At 45.8% G+C, this 26531-nt stretch overlaps 1 protein-coding gene across 1 annotated transcript in view; it reads right to left on the reverse strand.

The window, feature by feature from the left end:
* LOC311111304 (unconventional myosin-IXAa-like) overlaps positions 1 to 26531 on the reverse strand; it is a gene marked incomplete at its 5' end in the record, with an annotated part of 137330 nt that overhangs the window by 31284 nt on the left and 79515 nt on the right. Inside the window, 11 exons of the mRNA XM_084154026.1 lie at positions 1946 to 2068; positions 2164 to 2203; positions 2471 to 2608; positions 7899 to 7974; positions 8999 to 9037; positions 10366 to 10485; positions 12311 to 12506; positions 13559 to 13700; positions 14679 to 14800; positions 23013 to 23147; positions 24502 to 24618. Coding sequence (XP_084010152.1) covers positions 1946 to 2068; positions 2164 to 2203; positions 2471 to 2608; positions 7899 to 7974; positions 8999 to 9037; positions 10366 to 10485; positions 12311 to 12506; positions 13559 to 13700; positions 14679 to 14800; positions 23013 to 23147; positions 24502 to 24618 — 1248 coding nt within the window. The remainder of the gene's footprint in view (positions 1 to 1945; positions 2069 to 2163; positions 2204 to 2470; positions 2609 to 7898; positions 7975 to 8998; positions 9038 to 10365; positions 10486 to 12310; positions 12507 to 13558; positions 13701 to 14678; positions 14801 to 23012; positions 23148 to 24501; positions 24619 to 26531) is intronic.

Genomic DNA, 26531 nt, shown 5'->3' on the forward strand with positions numbered 1-26531 from the left:
ATATGTGTGTATGCATGTGTGTGTATGAGAGTGTGGGTGTGTGTGTGGCTATTTCGGTGGCCAGGAATGCAGTTCCCCCCACTCCGCTCAGAAGATGAAAGCAATCAGCCACACAACAGGATGTGGGAAGTGATGTCACCACTCCCTGCCTTCTGCCCAGGCTTCCTGCCAGCCAGAGGGGGTTAGAGTACAGCCAGGCTTCCTGCCAGCCAGAGAGGGTTAAAGTACAGGCCAGGGCTGGGGGATAGGGGATTGTTGTTGTGGGGGCGGTCACGCCTCTTTACACTCATACCGCGTCCCAAATGCCCCCCCCCCACTCCCCCCCCCCCCCCACTCCCCACTCCCGGCCCTGGTCAAAACTAGTGCACTATGTAGGGAATGGGGTGCCATTTGGGATTCACCCTCACCCTCTGTGAGCCAAGAGCAATAGAGACAGCCAGGCATGAGTAAAGACACAACAGAGGAGTTAAGAAAGACAAGCTGGTAGGAGGGAGAGATGATTACGGCTGTGATAAAGGGATGATCATAACTGAGATGAGTTGACAACGTCCCCCTCTGTCTCATCAGCCTACTCAGCTGGTCTTAGATAAGCTGGGGACTTCCATCTTTAAGTATCACCTTTATTATATTAAAGACATGCTCCGGAACTTTGGCGACTACTAAGTATTTTTTTTAAACCTAGTTTGAAAGCAACTGTTTTTCTGGAAGGTGTGCTGCGCCATTTTCCCTACATTTTCCCCAACGTGGTCCAGCCCCCTAGCAATTTGAGTTCAACCAATGAGCTTCAGCCCCTCGCCATATGAGAGACAGCTAGCAAGATGCACATGATGAACACACAGCAGGGCGTGTGACCACTACTTTCAGAACTACTGGCTAAAAAGTATAAAAAAGTACTGGAGAATCGCTTTAATTTAAAAATAGGATTTTGGGGTTTTATTCTTCTCTTTTTGACACGGTCAAATCTGCTCAACTGAGCTTAAAATTCATCATCAGGGATCACACTAATTTCCAAAGTGACAGAGAAATGGGAATGTTCTGGGCAAGAGATGTTTTATGAAATAGTTATTTTTTTCCACCCAGACATGATGTCATCGTTGTCTTTTGGGTGGGATTACAAAAAGAAAAAGACGTCACAGGATCAGACAGACAGGCAGACAGACAGGCAGGCAGACAGGCAGGCAGACAGACAGGCAGACAGACAGGCAGACAGACAGGCAGACAGGCAGGCAGAGGGAGGAGGTTGTAAAAATACTTCACAGGCTGGGATCTGACAGTGGGTGGACAGAGCGTGGGCAGACAGACAGACAGACAGACAGACAGACAGACAGACAGACAGACAGACAGGCAGACAGACAGACAGGCAGGCAGAGACAAGCAGACAGACACAGACAGGCAGGCAGGCAGAGACAAGCAGACAGACAGGCAGGCAGAGACAAGCAGACAGACAGGCAGGCAGAGACAAGCAGACAGACAGGCAGGCAGAGGGACAACAGGAGGTTGTAACAGGCAGCTCATGGGACAACACCCTGAGTTCCAGAGAACATCGATACTGTCAGCTGGACTCAGCTGGCAACTTCCAATACACATCCCAGATAAGTGGAGTAGAGTGAAGTTACCCCTAACCACTGATCTGAGGTCAGTTTTGTATTTTATCCCCTGATACACAAGTGTCAAACTCCAGTCCTCGAGGACCGAGGGTCTGCGGGGCGTCGCTCCTCCTTTGCACTCGATTGATCAATTAAGGTCACTGATTAGTTAGGAACTCCCCTCACCATGTTGTCTATGTCTCAATGGTCGTAATTGGACATTAATTGAAAAGATAGAGCAAAAACCAGCAGACACATGGCCCGCCAGGAAATACGTTTGACACCCTCGACCCTAATAGTTAAGGGCATGATTTGGGAGAGATACACTGATCCTAGATCTGTGCCTAAGGGGGACTGACCTGGAACTGAGCGCTGATGCTGGGTGGTTTCTTCTTCTTGTGGAGGTGGAGGAGGGACTTGGTGATGCGGTCGTGCAGCGTCAGGTTGCTGAGGTACTTGAGGGACTTGACATCAAGCAAGTGCTGTGGTAAAAGGGAAGAACACACGACCAGTAAGATCCAGCACTAGTATTATCACTAGAGGTTTAAAGACAAGGTGGCTTAACAAGGTGGCTTACCTTTGGAAGACTGGGCTTTGATTTGTAGTTTTTGTTTCTCCTGGTAAAAGAGAGCAGATGGTTTTAGGGACATAAGAATATCTACATTATGAATATCTACATTGTGTCTTCTCTACCAGGCCAATAAAAGGCTTAAAGAGGAGTGTTGCAGGGGGTTTGAGACAAACAGTCAGTGCCGAGAGTAATTTAAGGAGTGGTGTAGGAGGTTTGAGACAGAAACAGTCAGTGCCGAGAGTAATTTAAGGAGTAGTGGTGGTGGGTGGGTGGGTGGATGACCGGTGTTAAACAAAGATGTTGAGTCACTCACATGAGGATGCCGTGGGCTCTCTCCAGGAGCTTGCTGCTGGTGGAGTTCACAAAGATTCCTCCGTCCTCTTCTGTGTTGGACCCGCTGGATGACAGGCGGCCCTGCCACCCGCCACGCCCATCCCAGCTCACACCCTCCCTGGTTAGGAACACACACAGATCAGTTTCAAAATGATCCACATTTAAAAATATGCCTTTAGGAAATATAGAGATTTAATTTTAGCTGGACAACTAGGAAAAATCTTAAATAAGAAAATGTTTGACCAACATTTGACTGTATTTCATGTCCTGCAGAAAGGGGCTTTTCCATGTTAAGCACCACTACAAATGGGATATGCTATCCTAGCCCTGGGTTCTGCAGTGTAAAGCCTCAGGCCTCAAGGTAAACTCTGGTCATCCCAGTCAAGCGCCTGAACAAACAGCAGGTTTTTCTATCAACACAGCGGCTCGGGTCGGTTAACGGTCAACACCTAAACCCAACACCAAACCTCCCAACACCAAACCTCCCAACACCAAACCTCCCAACACCAAACCTCCCAACACCAAACCCCTTTAGCCCTGATAGTATACTGCATCAGGACTGGGGAGGAGAAGGCTATCCATCATGGATTCCACCCGGCAAGCCATCAGGACTGGGGAGGTGAAGGCTATCCATCATGGATTCCACCCGGCAAGCCATCAGGACTGGGGAGGAGAAGGCGATCCATCATGGATTCCACCCGGCAAGCCATCAGGACTGGGGAGGTGAAGGCTATCCATCATGGATTCCACCCGGCAAGCCATCAGGACCTGGGAGGTGAAGGCTATCCATCATGGATTCCACCCGGCAAGCCATCAGGACCTGGGAGGTGAAGGCTATCCATCATGGATTCCACCCAGCAAGCCATCAGCACTGGGGAGTAGAAGACGATCCATCATGGATTCCACCCGGCAAGCCATCAGGACTGGGGAGGAGAAGGCTATCCATCATGGATTCCACCCAGCAAGCCATCAGGACTGGGGAGGAGAAGGCTATCCATCATGGATTCCACCCAGCAAGCCATCAGGACCTGGGAGGTGAAGGCTATCCATCATGGATTCCACCTGGCAAGCCATCAGGACCTGGGAGGAGAAGGCGATCCATCATGGATTCCACCCGGCAAGCCATCAGGACTGGGGAGGAGAAAGCTATCCATCATGGATTCCACCTGGCAAGCCATCAGGACTGGGGAGGAGAAGGCTATCCATCATGGATTCCACCCGGCAAGCCATCAGGACTGGGGAGGAGAAGGCTATCCATCATGGATTCCACCCAGCAAGCCATCAGGACTTGGGAGGAGAAGGCGATCCATCATGGATTCCACCCAGCTAGCCATCGTAGCAGCCGGGGAGGGAGGTTTGTTTTCACACTCTGACTCATAATGATTTATACGGCACTTCCTACTGTGTCTGTGGCCACACACAGCGACACGTTAAACACGGTATCCACGTGGGAGTACACATAGAACATATAGAATGTTACTAATGGGGGGGCTCCGTCTTTCCTACAAGCGGGACGGGGTCAGAGGTTAGACACGGGTCCATGGGGAGGCGTCATGGGTGACAAGTGCAAGACAAGGCAAACAGGTGAAGACTTACAGCAAGCCATTCGTCTTCGGATTGTACTTTTTGATGTTGGCACCCAAACTAAAATGGTTACTCATTGTCTTAGGGTTTTATTGGTATAAAAAACAATAAACACCAAAGTATTTATTTGCCCAAGAAGAGGCAGTCATAGTAAAACAACACTGAGGTCTCAAAGTGTTTTGTTTTCACGACCCAATCTAGGATCCCATGGTTTTTGCAATATTTTCTTTTGTGGTTAAACCGATGGGGAAAAAACATGGCTTACATTTCAAACATATTTTGCTCTGTTTTGTGCATTCACAGCCAAGAATAGTTTGGACAGTGGAGACAGGTTGAAAATAGACTCTGGGCGTAAATGGCTGCGTCTCTTGGTTTTGTCTTAGCTAGACCTGTTTAGATTTCTCTCCATAGAGGTCATGGAAGAGACCCTAAAGACCTACTTTAGCCAAGCTACAGGAAGTAATCAGGTCCAAGATTCATATAAAGAACAGAGTAAATCCCGAACCCAAGTGGTGAGATATATTTACAATTTAAACAGGCCTCCCAATAAGTTTGGATGATTTAAACTGGAGACCTATAACTCCGTTGCCTAGGGAATGTAAATTATATCACTAAAGCAATATAAACAAAATGCCCTGGTGGAAATAAATTAGGTTTCCTCCCAGACCACATTTGAGACTAATCCTATAAATATGAAAATGAGTAAGAAATGTTTCATTTCTGAAATATGGAGACTTGTCCCTTTAAAACAATGTTACTCTAATGCTGTGTATGCCACAAGGAGGAATGGCTACAGAATATGTTTGTTTTCAGAGTACACCTCTGGATCCCAGACAGTACTGTACTGTCCACTGTAGCGTTCATCTGAGAAGACCCCTGCCGAGAGCCAGTATTTATCCGTCCCTGGGTCGTCTCCTGAAACACATAACTCTGACCTGACATCACGCAGGAAGCAGCTGCATGTGGGCTTTAGCACTAACTTAGTAACCATGAGTCTCTGTGTGTGTGTGTGTGTGTCTGTCTGTGTGTGTCTCCTCCTAAAATCACATTAAGAGGACTTTAACAGTCCAAGACTTGACTCCTTGTAACAAAAGCACTGTTGTAAGGGTGGTCTTTTGCCACTTGCTGTGTACGGGGGCAGTAATGTCATGCTATGGGGTTAATTATGGATTATGGGAGTCTAGGAGGCAGTGGAGGGTGTTATGGGGTTAATTATGGGGTATGGGACTCTAGAGGGCAGTGGAGGGTGTTATGGGGTTAATTAGGGGGTATGGGGTTCTAGGAGGCAGTGGAGGGTGTTATGGGGTTAATTATGGGGTATGGGACTCTAGAGGGCAGTGGAGGGTGTTATGGGGTTAATTAGGGGTATGGGGCTCTAGGGGGCAGTGGAGGGTGTTATGGGGTTAATTAGGGGGTATGGGGCTCTAGGGGGCAGTGGAGGGTGTTATGGGGTTAATTAGGGGGTATGGGGCTCTAGGGGCAGTGGAGGGTGTTATGGGGTTAATTAGGGGGTATGGGGCTCTAGAGGGCAGTGGAGGGTGTTATGGGGTTAATTAGGGGGTATGGGGCTCTAGGGGGCAGTGGAGGGTGTTATGGGGTTAATTAGGGGGTATGGGGCTCTAGGGGCAGTGGAGGGTGTTATGGGGTTAATTAGGGGGTATGGGGCTCTAGGGGGCAGTGGAGGGTGTTATGGGGTTAATTAGGGGGTATGGGGCTCTAGGGGCAGTGGAGGGTGTTATGGGGTTAATTAGGGGGTATGGGGTTCTAGAGGGCAGTGGAGGGTGTTATGGGGTTAATTAGGGGGTATGGGGTTCTAGGGGACAGTGGAGGGTGTTATGGGGTTAATTAGGGGGTATGGGGCTCTAGGGGACAGTGGAGGGTGTTATGGGGTTAATTAGGGGGTATGGGGCTCTAGGGGGCAGTGGAGGGTGTTATGGGGTTAATTAGGGGGTATGGGGTTCTAGGGGGCAGTGGAGGGTGTTATGGGGTTAATTAGGGGGTATGGGGTTCTAGGGGGCAGTGGAGGGTGTTATGGGGTTAATTAGGGGGTATGGGGCTCTAGAGGGCAGTGGAGGGTGTTATGGGGTTAATTAGGGGGTATGGGGTTCTAGGGGGCAGTGGAGGGTGTTATGGGGTTAATTAGGGGGTATGGGGCTCTAGAGGGCAGTGGAGGGTGTTATGGGGTTAATTAGGGGGTATGGGGCTCTAGGGGACAGTGGAGGGTGTTATGGGGTTAATTAGGGGGTATGGGGCTCTAGGAGGCAGTGGAGGATGCTATGGGGTTAATTATGGGGTATGGGACTCTAGGAGGCAGTGGAGGATGCTATGGGGTTAATTAGGGGGTATGGGGCTCTAGGGGGCAGTGGAGGGTGTTATGGGGTTAATTAGGGGGTATGGGACTCTAGGAGGCAGTGGAGGATGCTATGGGGTTAATTAGGGGGTATGGGGCTCTAGGGGGCAGTGGAGGGTGTTATGGGGTTAATTAGGGGGTATGGGGCTCTAGGGGCAGTGGAGGGTGTTATGGGGTTAATTAGGGGGTATGGGGCTCTAGGGGCAGTGGAGGGTGTTATGGGGTTAATTAGGGGGTATGGGGCTCTAGGGGCAGTGGAGGGTGTTATGGGGTTAATTAGGGGGTATGGGGCTCTAGGGGCAGTGGAGGGTGTTATGGGGTTAATTAGGGGGTATGGGGTTCTAGGGGGCAGTGGAGGGTGTTATGGGGTTAATTAGGGGGTATGGGACTCTAGGAGGCAGTGGAGGGTGTTATGGGGTATGGGGCTCTAGGGGCAGTGGAGGGTGTTATGGGGTTAATTAGGGGGTATGGGACTCTAGGGGCAGTGGAGGGTGTTATGGGGTTAATTAGGGGGTATGGGGCTCTAGGGGCAGTGGAGGGTGTTATGGGGTTAATTAGGGGGTATGGGGCTCTAGGGGCAGTGGAGGGTGTTATGGGGTTAATTAGGGGGTATGGGGCTCTAGGAGGCAGTGGAGGGTGTTATGGGGTTAATTAGGGGTATGGGGCTCTAGGGGGCAGTGGAGGGTGTTATGGGGTTAATTAGGGGGTATGGGGTTCTAGGGGGCAGTGGAGGGTGCTATGGGGTTAATTAGGGGGTATGGGGTTCTAGAGGGCAGTGGAGGGTGTTATGGGGTTAATTAGGGGGTATGGGGTTCTAGGGGCAGTGGAGGGTGTTATGGGGTTAATTAGGGGGTATGGGGTTCTAGGGGCAGTGGAGGGTGTTATGGGGTTAATTAGGGGTATGGGGTTCTAGGGGGCAGTGGAGGGTGTTATGGGGTTAATTAGGGGGTATGGGGCTCTAGAGGGCAGTGGAGGGTGTAAAGTGCGTCAGTGCACAGTCATTATTCATTCTTGTAAAGCTTTGTCAGCCTTTTCTCCAACCCTTTGCAGAACAACCCTCCTCTTCTGTACTAGGGAGCGTCATTGCCCTGGACAACCCTCCTCTTCTGTACTAGAGAGCGTCATTGCCCTGGACAACCCTCCTCTTCTGTACTAGAGAGCGTCATTGCCCTGGACAACCCTCCTCTTCTGTACTAGAGAGCGTCATTGCCCTGGACACTCCGGAGTGTAGATAAGCAAAAGAAATCCCAATCAAAATCATCAACATTTTAGTCATTTAGCAAACGCTCTTATCCAGAGTGTCTTACAGGAGCAATCAGGGTTAAGTGCCTTGCTCAAGGGCACATCAACAGATTTTTCACCTAGTTGGCTCAGGGATTCAAACCATTCATTTTTCGGTTACTGGTCCAATGTTGCTAACCGCTGGGCTACACCATATCTCAGCATACACCTTACAGTACACAGGTGGTCTTACCGTGGAGATTTCTCGTTGAGCGTGTTGCTGCCCTGCAGGTCCGACAGCGGTGTGTGTAGACTCTTCCTGACCACACCTGAGCCGGGAGAGACAGGGGAGGAGGAGGAGGACACAACCAGGTGAGAGGACACGCACAGATGGACCAGGCCAAACCCAGACCAATGTTAGACCACCTCAGACACCAGGACAATACCAGTTCCAATCCAGTGGACAAAACTGGGCTGTTTCTGGTGGTAATGATGTCATTTCAACCAGTTTTGCCCGCTGGAAAATGTAATCCAAATGTCTGATTTAATCGGGTTAAGTTTGTGTGCTGTTGTTAGCGTGATTGTGAGAATTACGGAAGTCTGGAAGATCCATTTTGGAAGTGTTACTCAGTTTAGTTTGGACTAATGATTAACAAGGGTTTTAGTTCACTGTATGGACAGACACTGTTAAAGACACAGTTATTGGAAACATGCCTTTTATAATTGGGAAGGTCCAACACTAAGAACCACGATTCTAACTCCCCAGAAACCAAATGTTTATATAAACCCATGATTCATGAATCATCCTGATATTCCAAGAAACATCTATTTTCTCGGAAGATGATATTCTATGAAGAATTGTATGATGATATACATGAAGACCTAGAGGAGAATCTATAACTTTGTGGTCAAAAATCTATTTATGCAAAATATAATTGAGCTGAATTGTTGCATTTAAAAGAACAATGGGTGCTTCTGGATTTTAAATGAACCATTGTAGCTCTGAAGCCAAAATATACATACACTCAATTCAGAGGCACCTATTTGAGTGAGATATTTGTTGGCCTCCAATTGGAGAAAGCAAACCGGTTTGGTCAGGAAAGCATTTTTCAATATCTCCAATGGCTGTGTTTTTGGCAGCAGTGAGGTTTCCCTCAATCTGATTGGCTTATGACAGTTGGCAGAGGAGATGATGTAATCCATACACCAACATTCCATCTTAAAGTCGTGAAACCTCTTCCAATCAGACACAGTGAGAGAAAACAGAGCATCTAGAAAGCATGCCATCAGGGATTTGAAGTGAACTACAGTCTAGCGACTCATTTCAGACTGGTTCAAGGCTGTATGCTATACCGTTTTCAGTATCATCAGTATTTTCTGCTATATCCGGCGCTGTCGAAGGGTCAAAAAGAGAAGAAAAAAACTGAACAGTTGGGTACAAGCTCTTAAAAACTGTGCTTGGTGTGGACTTGATGTTGAAAAACCCTGAAGAATGTGTTATTTTTTTCTAGAACACTAGAAGAGTGATATTACTGGTGTCTGTGTGAATAGCTTAGCTAGATTTACATGAGGGAGACATGGTGGGAAAGGTGGAAACCCCTCCAACCCAACCCCCATCCCCTACATGGAAACCCCTCCAACCCAACCCCCATCCCCTACATGGAAACCATACCCTTCCAGATCGTCCCCTAGACCCTACCTGTGGGTAGATCTGAGATGATTGGAATATGGTAATAGGATAAGGATAAGCAATAAACAATATGGTAATAGCACAACCATGCCCTCTGATTGGCTGGATGGAGTTCTCTATATTTCTTACACCTGCCAAATCCTTTCAGATCTAAAAACATGCATAGCGGGGAGGCTAGAGGGCGAATTGGGATTGGTTGTAGATCTAAACATCCCCTATTCCTCCACCACCACCCCAAATGAGTGCCTTCATGTGGAGGTGTGTGTGTTTTGTAGGGGGGGGGGGGGGGGGGTGCAGACTAGTGACATGGTGGACCAGTGAGATGACCCCTGATCTACGCCCCCTGCCCCATAGCAGGTACCAGGGCAGGGTAACAGGCCAGGGCCACCAGGGCAACATGGTGACAACACTGCATGTGTCTATGATGGTGATGGTGATAGTGGTGCTACTGTGCATTACCCCAGACCACAGTGTGGATTAAAGGAGGTTAGAGTGCCTGTCACCATGCTAACAGGACCGTTCAGTGCTGGGTCGCACCCACAATCACAGAGTTAGTGAGAAGGGGGGGGGGGGGGGAGAGACTAGCATAGGCACATACTAGATCACATGCAACACTGGCTGTTAAGACACATACAGGTACATGCAGAGATTGGGGGAGGGGGAGAGGTGTAGAGGGAGAGGAGACCAACAAGCATCTAATTTAAAGGAAGGATGAATAGAAACATTATGCCTTCTTGGTTCACCTAGTAAACATCTAGACAAAACGTACAGGTGGATGACTAATGCTCTGGAACTAAACTACAGAGTTTAATGTAGAGTTAACAAGAGATCTTGGGGTTTTAAATTGGTCCCCCCCCCCCCCACAAAAATGATATCTAAAGAACGTTATAATTCAACTCGATCACAATGTTTATTTACAAAAAAAAAGGGTGTCTGGTCTGATGCTGTTGGTCTGCCTCACCCCTACGGTTTCCCCTCACCGTTGCATGAAAGTGAGGAGAGAGGGGTATTGTGGGAAATGCAGTCTTACTGTACTTCTCCTCTTTGCACCTCTGCAGGATCTCTAAACTTCTCTGATGCACAGGGTGATGCAGAAAGCTAAAACTATCCACACTGCACAAAACTGCACAGGGAGCAGCGGCATCATGCCCTTTGGGAAGCAAAACAAACCAGAAGGAAACAAAAACAAAAGAAGAACAAAGTGAGAGAAAAGACAAATTAGACAGAGGAAGAGTGAAGAGCAGCAGACTATGAGAGAGACACCTGCCAGACGTTCAGGAGAGAGGATGTACACTACATTCAAACTGCAGCCGGAGTCAGAGGTGGGATCCGTTGTGGTTCTACCAGTGTGAGTTTGACTTAACGGTAACAGAGTTAACCCGCAGGCTATTTCCCCTCCTTCACACGTCGTCAGCTTTAGGAGATCGTGACGTCGCCAGTGATCCGTTTTCAAATTCATAACTCCATGTCCCTTTGACAGTGTTACGTTTAAATTTGGCGTGAGCACATTTCTGAATGCGTAATCAAGAATTTGAACATTGAGTCAGTTATCTGACACACATTTCCGTCAATTGGTATTGGGCCCCAGCAGTTGGTATTGATGCTCACACATAAGGAAATGAATCAATGTCTTTACTGCTTTGTCAGCATGGAAGTGAGAAGCTATACTATGTGAAAGTGTGTTTAGGAATCATAAAGGCTATAGTTGTCTATCTAGGAGTGTACAGTGCATAAAGCTGAATCACAATGTCAATGTGTCTATGTTCAGTGCAGGGAGACAAGAGGTAGCAGCAGTGTAGACTGAAGGGTTGAGGGACAGAAGGCACCACTGTAGACTAAAGGGTTGAGGGACAAGGGTTGAGGGACAGAAGGCACCACTGTAGACTAAAGGGTTGAGGGACAGAAGGCACCACTGTAGACTAAAGGGTTGAGGGACAGAAGGCACCACTGTAGACTAAAGGGTTGAGGGACAGAAGGCACCACTGTAGACTAAAGGGTTGAGGGATAGAAGGCAGCAGTGTAGACTAAAGGGTTGACAGATAGAAGGCAGTCATATAGAGCGGAAGCTAACAGAGATAGCTACTGAATGCATGACAGCACTAGCAGCACTAGGCACACACACTATAGTATCCAAACATACAGGGAGGTATGGGACACAGTCTGGGCCCTGGCTGCACTGGGGTCCACACACACACTATAGTATACAAACATACAGGGAGGTATGGGACACAGTCTGGGCCCTGGCTGCACTGGGGTCCACACACACACTACAGTATACAAACATAGACGGAGGTATGGGACACAACCGTATAGCTACATCATTTCTGTATGCCTAATGACTGGTGTACTTGAATTAAAGGGACATTTCAAAATGTTTCAACTTCATATTCATCATCTCCAGCACCACCTCAACATCAATGTATGTGTAAATGGTGCGTTCTGTGTTGCCTACTAATGCATGATTGAAAATAACATCAACCAATTAGTAGACGATTAGTATGCAATGCCTACTCATAATTGGTTAAAATCACGATGCACAGCAATGATGTCATTGAAAACACTTATCTCCCTCTAAATGTTGTCCATGAGAGGAGGGGTAATGCGCCATTTTCACATATGTTGATGTTTGGGTAGTGCTGGAGATGATGAATATGAAGTTGATTTTTTTTTTATGTTCCTTTAAATGAGCCTAAAGGGGGGAAAGGACTCAGGAGCCTAAAGGGGGAAAAGGACTCAGGAGCCTAAAGGGGGAAAAGGACTCAGGAGCCTAAAGGGGGAAAAGGACTCAGGAGCCTAAAGGGGGAAAAGGACTCAGGAGCCTAAAGGGGGAAAAGGACTCAGGAGCCTAAAGGGGGAAAAGGACTCAGGAGCCTAAAGGGGGAAAAGGACTCAGGAGCCTAAAGGGGAAAAGGACTCAGGAGCCTAAAGGGGGAAAAGGACTCAGGAAAAAAGTCTACAGTGTGCAGCACACTCACCACTCTTCCTGTGTACGTGTCTCTTCCCAGCCTCCCTGAAGGCCACCATGGCCCTGAAGTAAGCTCTGAGGACGGCCCAGCGGAAGGTGGCTGGGGGGTCGATGCCCATCAGGCCACAGATGAAGGCGTTCTTACTGCTCTTCAGCAGGGCCACGATGTCCGGACGCATGTGGTCCGTATTCTTCTCCCGGAAGTCCTGTGTGGGAATACGTGAGTGTGTGAGAGAGAGAGAGACAGAGATAAAAAGAGTGTGTGTGTGTGTGTGAGAGAGTGTGAGAGTGAGAGTGAGTGAGAGAGAGAGAGAGAGAGAGAGAGAGAGAGAGAGAGAGAGAGAGAGAGAGAGAGAGAGAGAGAGAGAGAGAGAGAGAGAGAGAGAGAGAGAGAGAGAGAGAGAGAGAGAGAGAGAGAGAGAGAGAGAGAGAGAGAGAGAGAGAGAGAGAGAGAGAGAGAGAGAGAGAGAGAGAGAGAGAGAGAGAGAGAGATGGCAGAAGAACTCCTGAGGTTTCCAAAACCATGTCACTAAAGAAGCCGTGTAATAGAGGATGCACTCAGTTTGAACTGGATTGCAACACCGCTAATTAAAACCTTTCTTAATGCTCCTCTCCGCAGTGTAATTATATTGATTGATGCCTCATATATTGCCAATGTGGTTCCAACCAAGCTGTGAAGTGTTACTTGGACTCTGTTCCATCCAAAAACAACAATAGTAAATACCATGGAAATTAACAGGTTATTCAAGAGAGAATGAAGCGTTTGTTGTTCGCAGGAGACGAGGTAGAAACAAGTTTAGCTAAAGACGACTGTCCAGACCTGCACAGTGTGTGAAATATTCCTGGTTGCCAAGTCTGAGGTCTGGGTTATAGGACTCTGCAGCAGGGAACCGGGCCAAGAGAGTGATGAAGAAATCCCCCTGTACAGGTATGTGTAAGTCTTCACAGCCCATTACTGGGTGTGTGTGTCTGTGCCTGTCAGCTACAGTAGACTATATGTCCAAATGCATGAAACACCTTGCCTGATTTGAACTACAACCTCCCACCCAAAAGAAAAACACTACCACAGAGATATGAGATGACCCCTATAACCTTAACACTACCGTGCTAACCTGAACCATGCTGGCTCTGATATGATTCCTGCCAAAGTAAACAGTAGTTGGTCCTACAGACATTTCCATTCAATGGAATGATTTAAGCTAGGACGCTATGACACAAACATGAAGCTCTCGTTGAACCCAGACAGGCAGACACTGACCTTGACCCCGTATTTGACCTTGCCGGCGTAGTGGCGGATGATGAAGGCGGGCTCCATGACGGCGGGGAACTCGATGTAGCCGTTGCCCTCATGCTGACGCTTGAACTTGTCCAGCAGAGTCTGGTTAGAGGCCTGGGGGAAGCTGGGAGAAGGATGACGGGGGGAGGGGGGGGGGGGCGGGGGGGGGGGGGGGTGATGTCATCATGTCTCAGAGAGGATCACAACACAGAAACACAGACGGACACAGACAGAAACACAGACGGACACAGACAGACACCTATTCATCCCGCTCTCCTCTTCTAGCCCCTACAGAATAATGATTCTGATTATATAGTAGCACAAAGAGTTATGGGTGGTTCCAACTTCCACAACTCCTCCTTGGAATCTTCATCCATAGAACGAAGTCACCCATGAACACTGATGTAAGGTCAGTTTTATATTTCCCCTCTAATGGCTAAGGCAAGGATTAATGGAGGGTGAGCTGATCCTAGATTTACACCTAAGAGTCAAACTCTCCCCATAGAGAGAAGGTGGTTGGGCCAGAGGAGGACGATAAACTCCTGCTTTCTCTCAAGCCTTTAGAGACGCTGCACAGCAGTTCCCCTGTCAGAAGTGCTCACAGTAAACCAACAGCTTACAGGAAGAGGAGAGGAAGAGTGGGTCAGGGGGAGGCTAAGGGGAACTTGAGCTATGACAAACACAGAGCGCCAGGGACTCGATTTCCAGGTATTTCAAGTGGGAGGAATTCGGTGCGTCAGTGTCCAAATCAAGAAGGAGCGTTTAGTTACAACACATGGAGCGGGAATGATGAGGACGTTGTACTGAAACAGCCATGCTCATGAATGAATTAAAACATGCTTATTAAAACTGTCTGTTATCAGAAGAGGACTGTTTGGATATCAGGTTGTGTATATTTTAAGACTTCATAGAGTATGCAGTATGATGCGACCTGAATATCTCCCGTTACAGAGTATCACTGTTCTCCACTATAACATTATCCTAGTCACAGTCACTTCCTTGCCAGTCTTACGGAGTGGAATCATGCATCGTATTTTGACCCAGGTCTGACAGAGCAAGAGGGAATCTGAAAGAGAGAGCGAGAGAGGTCTGATGGACTCACTTGGACTCTTCATCCAGCAGGTGGAGCAGCGCTGTGGGTTTCTTGCTGATGAGGTTGATGCAGCCTGTGTTGTCGACGTAGTCAATGTTGTGCCAGCTGATGCCCTCCGCCCTGTACTCCTCCTATACAAACAAATCAAATCACATTTTATTTGTCACATGCGCCGAATACAACAGGTGTAGACCTTAGCGTGAAATGCTTACTTACAATCCCTTAACCAACAATGCAGTTTTAAGAAAATAGAGTTAAGAAAATATTTACTAAATAAACTACAGTAAAAAATAAAAAATAATAAAACGTAACACCATAAAATAACAATAACGAGGCTATTTACAGGGGGTACCGGTACCGAGTCAATGTGCGGGGGTACAGGTTAGTCGAGGTAATTTGTACATGTAGGTAGGGGTAAAGTTACTATGCATAGATAACAAACAAAAGGGGAGGTGTCAATGCAAATAGTCCGGGTGGCTATTTGATTAATTAATTGAACGCTGAGCTGTAGTCAATGAACAGCATTCTCACATAGGTGTTCCTTTTTGTCCAGGTGGGAAAGGGCAGTGTGGAGTGCGATTGAGATTACGTCGTCTGTGGATCTGTTGGGGGCGGTATGCGAATTGGAGTAGGTCTAGGGTTTCCAGGATGAACAAACAACAGAAACATGAAGATGTGATCTTACTATTAATGTACAATGCTATGGTTCAACACTCAAAGTAAGTATAGTAAGAATCATATCAATTTGTACCAAATACCACTGAGCCCCATAACATTGTATGGGACCTCCCTTTTCTCTTATATGCTGTTCTACAGAGGTTTGGGTTGTCTGCAACAACTGCAAAGTCAGAAAACTATGCATATGATGGTGGAGTAAGGGAAACTGATTGCCCTGACAAACATCAATCACATAACCGTCATTCACAGCCCACACATCACACATTTCATCCAAAGGACAGGTTAAAAAACATGTACTTGTACACTAACTGTGTGGTGTTTCTTCACACTTGGCACTGGAGGTTGGTGGCACCTTAATTGGGGAGGACGGGCTCTTGGTAACGTCTGGAGCCGAATTGGTGGAACGGTATCAAATACATCGAAACACATGGTTTCTATTTGTTTGATGCCATTCCATTTGCTCCGTCCCAGCCATTATTATGGGCCGTCCTCCCCTCAGAAGCCTCCACTGACCCTTGACACTGGGCCTGAACAAACAAAACAACAGTGTTCCAGTAGTAGTGTTGCTTTCCTGTTGCGCTACAACACAGCACAACCTTTCCCTGTGCTGAGCTGTGCTGGGCTGGGCTGGGCTGGGCTGGGCTGGGCTGAGCCTGCCTGGACCACTTTGCGGTTTAATAATGTGAAAAGCATTCTTAGCATTTTGCAGTGTTTTTCCCCTCCTGCACGTCGTCTCCTTGACTCGCTGGGAAAAAGAACGGCGCAATAAAGGACTATAATCCCAGCGAGGGTTTAATCAAATCAATCTCCTTCACCCTCCTTTTCCCCCCCTCCTTTCTTTTAGCCAAAAGTCACACAAGTCAGCTGAACAAACCAGTTAATCTGTTATCCCACTGTCCTCGCAAATAAGGACTGGGAAATACGAGAACAAACCTCATTGGTGCACTGCATGGGCACAAAAACAATAACCTAATACGGTGGTTTATGATCCCCGTCTGTAGAAGAATGGAATGAACCAACGGTCCAGTCCTTCAATGCTAGGCTCAAATGAAAATATTTGCCCGCCATGAATATTGTACTTGGTACAAGCTGACAGTGTTCATGGTTAGAATTTGGGAAGGGTGACCTGATCCTAGATCTGTGACTAAAAGGGAGCATATACACTACCAGTCAAAAGTTTGGACACACCTACTAATTCAAGGGTTTTTCTTTATTTGTAAACATTTTTACATTGTAGAATAATAGTGAAGACATCAAAAAAATTAAATAACACATATGGAATCATGTTGTAACCAAAAAAAGTGTTAAACAATCTAAATATATTTTATATTTGAGATTCTTCAAATAGCCACCCTTTGCCTTGATGACAGCTTTGCACACTCTTGGCATTTGGGAAGGGTGACCTGATCCTAGATCTGTGACTAAAAGGGACCACATATATGTATTGTGTTTACACCACAAACGCTGTACAAGGTTCTATAAAATGTAGTGGATATTTCAGATATGGTAGGCTCAGGCTGATGTGTCACAATGCCATAGTGCATACAGCATCTGCTATGTTTGTCTGTTAACCTCGGTCTCTATTGTGGACCGTCTTAAATCTGCTGTTTGTCTGTTAACCTCGGTCTCTATTGTGGACCGTCTTAAATCTGCTGTTTGTCTGTTAACCTCGGTCTCTATTGTGGACCGTCTTAAATCTGCTGTTTGTCTGTTAACCTCGGTCTCTATTGTGGACCGTCTTAAATCTGCTGTTTGTCTGTTAACTTCGGTCTCTATTGTGGACCGTCTTAAATCTGCTGTTTGTCTGTTAACCTCGGTCTCTATTGTGGACCGTCTTAAATCTGCTGTTTGTCTGTTAACCTCGGTCTCTATTGTGGACCGTCTTAAATCTGCTGTTTGTCTGTTAACCTCGGTCTCTATTGTGGACCGTCTTAAATCTGCTGTTTGTCTGTTAACCTCGGTCTCTATTGTGGACCGTCTTAAATCTGCTGTTTGTCTGTTAACCTCGGTCTCTATTGTGGACCGTCTTAAATCTGCTGTTTGTCTGTTAACCTCGGTCTCTATTGTGGACCATCTTAAATCTGCTGTTTGTCTGTTAACCTCGGTCTCTATTATGGACCGTCTTAAATCTGCTGTTTGTCTGTTAACCTCGGTCTCTATTGTGGACCATCTTAAATCTGCTGTTTGTCTGTTAACCTCGGTCTCTATTGTGGACCGTCTTAAATCTGCTGTTTGTCTGTTAACCTCGGTCTCTATTGTGGACCGTCTTAAATCTGCTGTTTGTCTGTTAACCTCGGTCTCTATTGTGGACCGTCTTAAATCTGCTGTTTGTCTGTTAACCTCGGTCTCTATTGTGGACCGTCTTAAATCAGCTGTTTGTCTGTTAACCTCGGTCTCTATTGTGGACCGTCTTAAATCAGCTGTTTGTCTGTTAACCTCGGTCTCTATTGTGGACCGTCTTAAATCTGCTGTTTGTCAGTTAACCTCCGTCTCTAATCTGCTTCCCTCTCTTGACTCCGTCACGTCTCCTTCAGTGAGCCTCGATCTGGCCAACAACATGAACGAACCCCGGTAGCACATGGAAAAACCATAAAACTACATTTACAAGATCTCTATAAATGGTTAGGTAAAAACACATACCGAACCACATACCATTAACTGTATAATGAGAGCTCGTGTGTGTGTAAGCTCTTGTGTGTGTGTGTCTGTGTCTGTGCGTATCTGTGTGCATGTCTGTGTGTGTGAGTGTGTGTGTGTGTGAGTGTGTGTGTGTGTACAAGTGTGTGAGGAGTCTAAGTATTCCACGAATCCCTCCATGTGTAGTGATTTATGATGGTGATGTCATGCCTGCCAGACGTAGCTGGAGATGAGCCAACCTGGACGTCTGTCAACTTTGCCCCCCCCTGTCGCTTGTTCCGTCACACACACCCACACACTTCCTTTCACTGAGGGGCAACATGCAAATACAGGCTAGCAGAATATCTCTTTAGACAGAATAATTACGGGGGAAAAAAGCTCCTTGATGCCACCTTGATATTGTCTCCATGTTGATCTCTAGTCTGTAAGGGACACCACTAGGCTTTCCCAATGTAGCCTCCCATCACTTTGGTTTCCTACAACTATTTCTAGTGGATTTCCTTCCCTAGTGCAGGTTAGTCATGCTATCACAACAATACAATCCAGATATTCAAATAAACCCCTGCTTTATTCAATTTCCCATGAGCACAAATAACTTGCCTTCTCCTGACGTTGCACCCTTGAGCACGGCTAAAACGGTTCTGCACCATGGCTGCCCTGGCCTCCAAACCATGGCAAATAACCCAGTCCTTATTTTCTGTTACCCAGAGGACTTGGACGTCTGCAATGGGACCTTCCTGTCAAGGAAAGCACTGGGCAAAACATGCCTGGACAACTATGGTGAGTGCATGGAAAAGGGAAAGCATTAGAATCGATGATCCTTGTGCTACTCAAGCAGGTCACATTGACAGCCCGATTCTTGGATGTCAACACAGTCACACATTGACGATGGGCTGGCGTGTTCTCACTATAACAGGGTCTGAACATGCCTGTCTGCACAGAGAGCCTTTTAGTGTGACTTACAGGATCACACAATATGGAGACATTTTCTAGTCAAATCATAATCAGTGACTTTGAGGGCATGTTGATGCTATACATGACTTGGATCAGCCACAGTTCAGTCAGTACAAACATCAAGGCCCATGCTCTGTATACACTATGGACGATGACAACTTCAGCACAGCGTAACACGAGACATGATTATCAACACAATAGTTGTTAGCTAATAGCAGAAAGAAGACTGTGACCCTGCTAGCTGGCTGTGTACAGTACAGTAGGCCACCATGCTGTTCATTGAGTGTGAATGGACCATAAACACTGTGCTCTAATGACAGTCCTCCTCTACGTTGCCAGCAGTGGTTTAGACGTCTGATGGTTTGCCAACACTGCTGATATGACAGTCACTGGGGAGAGAGACGCTGCAGCTTGCTGAATGACACACTCCACCCGCACTCTGGAGGATTTCAGGCCACACACACACACCTCTCTCTTATAGCAATGCCTCTACGAGAATGTGCATGCCTGGGATTATTTTGTAATTTTTAATTTATAAGCTCAAAATTATCAAAAAGAAATGTAGTGGATAACGACATTTATAACCACCAGAAACGGTAGTGGATAAGGACATTTATAACCACCAGAAACGGTAGTGGATAAGGACATTTATAACCACCAGAAACGGTAGTGGATAAGGACATTTATAACCACCAGAAACGGTAGTGGATAAGGACATTTATAACCACCAGAAACGGTAGTGGATAAGGACATTTATAACCACCAGAAACTGTAGCGGATAAGGACATTTATAACCACCAGAAACGGTAGTGGATAAGGACATTTATAACCACCAGAAACGGTAGCGGATAAGGACATTTATAACCACCAGAAACGGTAGTGGATAAGGACATTTATAACCACCAGAAACGGTAGCGGATAAGGACATTTATAACCACCAGAAACGGTAGTGGATAAGGACATTTATAACCACCAGAAACGGTAGCGGATAAGGACATTTATAACCACCAGAAACGGTAGCGGATAAGGACATTTATAACCACCAGAAAAATGGCTGCCTGCTTATAACAAGCAGCACATGGTTGCTTTAGTAAATTCTTATGAGTATTGAGTTCAGAACTATACCAGAGTATAGTCTTGATTGAGTTCTAACACTTCAGAACTATATCGGAGTATTGTCTTGATTGAGTTCTAACACTTCATTTCAGTGGTGTTCTATGACAATTCATTTCATAAGCCATTTGTTCTGTTGAGGAACAGTACATCTTAACATAGGAAATCCCACAAAATCGGACTTATTAGTAGCACGATGCAATGGCCCAACCTTACCAAAGCATGAAGCAAACAAACCCTCTTAGAAGTTGAGTGAGGGCTGTACATGTTCAAAAGCCATGGCTAATTTTTAACATGGAGGTTAATGAAGGCAGTGGCTTTATGGATGGGTGCCTTTGTACAGGAGGCCTCCTTGAGCAAATACAGTATGTGTCATTGCCGATATGGCACTGTAAAAGGAACTCTCCAATCAGTTTCAGTTGTACTCACTAAGGCTGCGTTTAGACAGGCAGCCAAATTATGATATTTTTTCACTAATTGGTCTTTTGACCAATCAGATCAGCTTTGAAAAAGATCTGATGTCATTGGTCAAAAGACCAATTAGTGGAAAAAAATATCAGAATTGGGCTGCCTGTCTAAACGCAGCCTAAAAGTACTAAAGGACAAGTGACTCAGTCAATCGTGGTTAAACATGATGATCATGACCGAAACAACCTTTTTCTCCAATCCAGTCAGTTAACACCAACACACATCCATCATAATGAGGGTTGAGGAGATAACACACATCCATCATAATGAAGAGTGAGGAGGTAACACACATCCATCATAATGAGGGTTGAGGTGGTAACATCCATCCATCATAATGAGGGTTGAGGAGGTAACATACAGTGAGGGAAAAAAGTATTTGATCCCCTGCTGATTTTGTACGTTTGCCCACTGACAAAGAAATGATCCGTCTATAATTTTAATGGTAGGTTTATTATAACAATGCCATTTAGCAGACGCTTTTATCCAAAGCGACTTACAGTCATGCGTGCATACATTTTTGTGTATGGGTGGTCCCGGGGATCGAACCCACTACCCTGGCGTTACAAGCGCCGTGCTCTACCAGCTGAGCTACAGAGGACCACCCATTTTATAAAAAAATCCAGAAAAACTCATGTCAAAAATGTTATAAATTGATTTGCATTTTAATGAGGGAAATCATTATTTGACCCCTCTGCAAAACATGACTTAGTACTTGGTGGCAAAATCCTTTTTGGCAATCACAGAGATCAGACGTTTCTTGTAGTTGGCCACCAGGTTTGCACACATCTCAGGAGGGATTTTGTCCCACTCCTCTTTGCAGATCTTCTCCAAGTCATTAAGGTTTCGAGGCTGACGTTTGGCAACTCAAACCTTCAGCTCCCTCCACAGATTTTCTATGGGATTAAGGTCTGGAGACTGGCTAGGCCACTCCAGGACCTTAATGTGCTTCTTCTTGAGCCACTCCTTTGTTGCCTTGGCCGTGTGTTTTGGGTCATTGTCATGCTGGAATACCCATCCACGACCCATTTTCAATGCCCTGGCTGAGGGAAGGAGGTTCTCACCCAAGATTTGACGGTACATGGCCCCGTCCATCATCCATTTGATGCGGTGAAGTTGTCCTGTCCCCTTAGCAGAAAAACACCCCCGAAACATAATGTTTCCACCTCCATGTTTGACGGTGGCGATGGTGTTCTTGGGGTCATAGGCAGCATTCCTCCTCTTCCAAACACGGCGAGTTGAGTTGATGCCAAAGAGCTCGATTTTGGTCTCATCTGACCACAACACTTTCACCCAGTTCTCCTCTGAATCATTCAGATGTTCATTGGCAAACTTCAGACGGGCCTGTATATGTGCTTTCTTGAGCAGGGGTACCTTGCGGGCGCTGCAGGATTTCAGTCCTTCACGGCGTAGTGTGTTAACCAATTGTTTTATTGGTGACTATGGTCCTTGAGATCATTGACAAGATCCTCCCGTGTAGTTCTGGGCTGATTCCTCACCGTTCTCATGATCATTGCAACTCCACGAGGTGAGATCTTGCATGGCGCCCCAGGCCTAGGGAGATTGACAGTTATTTTGTGTTTCTTCCATTTGCGAATAATCGCACCAACTGTTGTCACCTTTTCACCAAGCTGCTTGGCGATGGTGTTGTAGCCCATTCCAGCCTTGTGTAGGTCTACAATCTTGTCCCTGACATCCTTGGAGAGCTCTTTGGTCTTGGCCATGGTGGAGAGTTTGGAATCTGATTGATTGATTGCTTCTGTGGACAGGTGTCTTTTATACAGGTAACCAACTGAGATTAGGAGCACTCCCTTTAAGAGTGTGCTCCTAATCTCAGCTCGTTACCTGTATAAAAGACACCTGGGAGCCAGAAATCTTTCTGATTGAGAGGGGGTCAAATACTTATTTCCCTCATTAAAATGCAAATCAATTTATAAAATTTTTGACATGCATTTTTCTGGATATTTTTGTTGTTATTCTGTCTCTCACTGTTCAAATAAACCTACCATTAAAATTATAGACTGATCATTTCTTTGTCAGTGGGCAAACGTACAAAATCAGCAGGGGATCATATACTTTTTCCCCTCACTGTACATCCATCATAATGAGGGTTGAGGAGGTAACATACATCCATCATAATGAGGGTTGAGGAGGTAACATCCATCCATCATAATGAGGGTTGAGGAGGTAACATCCATCCATCATAATGAGGGTTGAGGAGGTAACATCCATCCATCATAATGAGGGTTGAGGAGGTAACATCCATCCATCATAATGAGGGTTGAGGAGGTAACATCCATCCGTCATAATCAGTAGTCAGAGGGTTGAAGAGGTGAGTCATGTGGTGGTCAGCCCCATAATAAACCCTATTGCATAACCCACTGGAGGAGCCTGCCTGCGTCTTTAAAGGACAACTGTATAGTAGACTTCCATGTAAGTGCATTGTGCATAAGCACATTTAGTACTGAAAGGGTGCAGGAATGTCAAATGCCTTACCTGCTCAAGCTTAAAGATGTGCTGATTGAAGTAGTGTTGGAGCCTCTCGTTGGCGAAGTTGATACAGAACTGCTCAAAGCTGTTGTTTTCGTAGTCCTCAAAGCCAAAGATGTCCAGCACTCCGATGGAAAAGATCTGTGAGGGATACATGAGGGTGAAATCTCAATTGACGATATGCGTTTTGATTAAAAAACTATTAAATATGAAGGCCATATTGGTGAAAGTCTTACTGAGAAAGTTACCAAAGATCCTTAGCCACATAATGGCAAACAACCTCAACCAAAGCCATTCAAACAAAACCACTGATGTCACTGTTTCCAGAAGGTGGTTCATACCATGATTTATTAAATCAATAAAAATGCATTGTCTTATCACAGCATGTCTCTGCCAACGTGCTCATGCTCTATTTGAACACCTGTAACAGAAGTATAAAGCCTGTGTGTATCCAGTGCTTCAACTATGACCGTGGACACAGTTATTCTGGGTGGAGAGGTGAGCGGCAGGTAGCCTAGTGGTTAGAGAGGTGAGCCAGCAACTGGAGGATTGCCAGTTCGAATCCCGGGTTCGACGGAAAACAATCTGGCAGGAGGTAAGCTGGCAAACGGAGGGTAAACGTTGTGCCCTTGAGCAAGGCACTTAACCGCCCAAACAACAGCTCCCCGGGCGCCCAGTGTGGCAGCCCAACACACCTCTCCAAAACCTGTATATGTATGTATGCAGTGGCGTAAAGTACTTTAGTACAAATATTTAAAAGTACTACTTAAGTCATTTTTTGGGGGTATCTTGTACTTTATTATTTACATTTTTGACAACTTTTACTTTTACTTCACCACATTCCTAAATAAAATAATGTACTTTTTACTCCATACATTTTCCCTGACACCCAAAAGTACACGTTACATTTTGAATGCTTAGCAGGACAGGAAAATGGTCCAATTCACACACTTATTAAGAGAACATCCCTGGTCATCCCTACTGCCTCTGATCTGGCGGACTCACTAAACACAAATGCTTCCTTTGTAAATGATGTCTGAGTGTTGGAATGTGGCCCTGGCTATCCATACATTTAAAAAACAAGAAAATCGTGCAGTCTGTTTTGCTTAATATAAGGAATGTGAAATTTTTTATACTTGTACTTTTGATACTTAAGTATATTTAAAACCAAATACTTTTAGACTTTTACTCAAGTAGTATTTCACTGGGCGACTTTCACTTTCACTTTGAGTCATTTTCTATTAAGGTATCTTTACTTTTACTCAAGTAGGACGATTGGGTACTTTTTCCACCACTGTATGTATGTGTGTCTTTCGGAGGGGTTGGGTTAAAAGCAGAAGTAACATTTTGGTTGGACCTTGAAATCGACCAATAAAGTGATCTTAATCTTAATGAAGTGGAGAGGTGAGCATGTGATCAGCGCATGACATAGTTATGTTATAAGCAGACATGAGCATGTCATAACAAAGCATGACAGCAGTCACGTTGGTCTTACCTTGGCGCTCTCTTCCAAGTCCCGGTTGTTGAGCAGCGCGTGGTTGATCCGGAACACGATCCAGTCAAACAGTGCGCTGTACAGGGACTTGGCCATGGAGTCTCGCACCGTGCCCGCCTGGAGAACACACCAAAACATATCCATATTACTACTGACCTACTGCACCTCACTATTCATCCATATTACTACTGACCTACTGCACCTCACTATTCATCCATATTACTACTGACCTACTGCACCTCACTATTCATCCATATTACTACTGACCTACTGCACCTCACTATTCATCCATATTACTACTGACCTACTGCACCTCACTATTCATCCATATTACTACTGACCTACTGCACCTCACTATTCATCCATATTACTACTGACCTACTGCACCTCACTATTCATCCATATTACTACTGACCTACTGCACCTCACTATTCATCCATATTACTACTGACCTACTGCACCTCACTATTCATCCATATTACTACTGACCTACTGCACCTCACTATTCATCCATGTTACTACTGACCTACTGCACCTCACTATTCATCCATATTACTACTGACCTACTGCACCTCACTATTCATCCATATTACTACTGACCTACTGCACCTCACTATTCATCCATATTACTACTGACCTACTGCATCTCACTATTCATCCATATTACTACTGACCTACTGCACCTCACTATTCATCCATATTACTACTGACCTACTGCACCTCACTATTCATCCATATTACTACTGACCTACTGCACCTCACTATTCATCCATATTACTACTGACCTACTGCATCTCACTATTCATCCATATTACTACTGACCTACTGCACCTCACTATTCATCCATATTACTACTGACCTCAAAAGGTCGAATGTGAAAGACCTGGGCCCATATTCACAAAGAACCTCCTCTTATTCATTTTGATCTAAATGGCTAAACTGATCCTAGATCAGCACTCCTACTCTGAGACTCTCGTGCCATGGGTCCATGGAATACCCTAAACACTTCTATCAGACAATGGGGTCCATGGAATACCCTAAACACTTCTATCAGACAATGGGGTCCATGGAATACCCTAAACACTTCTATCAGACAATGGGGTCCATGGAATACCCTAAACACTTCTATCAGACAATGGGGTCCATGGAATACCCTAAACACTTCTATCAGACAATGGGGTCCATGGAATACCCTAAACACTTCTATCAGACAATGGGGTCCATGGAATACCTTAAACACTTCTATCAGACAATGGGGTCCATGGAATACCCTAAACACTTCTATCAGACAATGGGGTCCATGGAATACCCTAAACACTTCTATCAGACAATGGGGTCCATGGAATACCCTAAACACTTCTATCAGACAATGGGGTCCATGGAATACCCTAAACACTTCTATCAGACAATGGGGTCCATGGAATACCCTAAACACTTCTATCAGACAATGGGGTCCATGGAATACCCTAAACACTTCTATCAGACAATGGGGTCCATGGAATACCCTAAACACTTCTATCAGACAATGGGGTCCATGGAATACCCTAAACACTTCTATCAGACAATGGGGTCCATGGAATACCCTAAACACTTCTATCAGACAATGGGGTCCATGGAATACCCTAAACACTTCTATCAGACAATGGGGTCCATGGAATACCCTAAACACTTCTATCAGACAATGGGGTCCATGGAATACCCTAAACACTTCTATCAGACAATGGGGTCCATGGAATACCCTAAACACTTCTATCAGACAATGGGGTCCATGGAATACCCTAAACACTTCTATCAGACAATGGGGTCCATGGAATACCCTAAACACTTCTATCAGACAATGGGGTCCATGGAATACCCTAAACACTTCTATCAGACAATGGGGTCCATGGAATACCCTAAACACTTCTATCAGACAATGGGGTCCATGGAATACCCTAAACACTTCTATCAGACAATGGGGTCCATGGAATACCCTAAACACTTCTATCAGACAATGGGGTCCATGGAATACCCTAAACACTTCTATCAGA

The sequence above is a fragment of the Coregonus lavaretus genome (assembly GCF_964263955.1).
Source record: "Coregonus lavaretus genome assembly, chromosome: 37".
In the NCBI taxonomy this organism is placed as follows: domain Eukaryota; kingdom Metazoa; phylum Chordata; class Actinopteri; order Salmoniformes; family Salmonidae; genus Coregonus; species Coregonus lavaretus.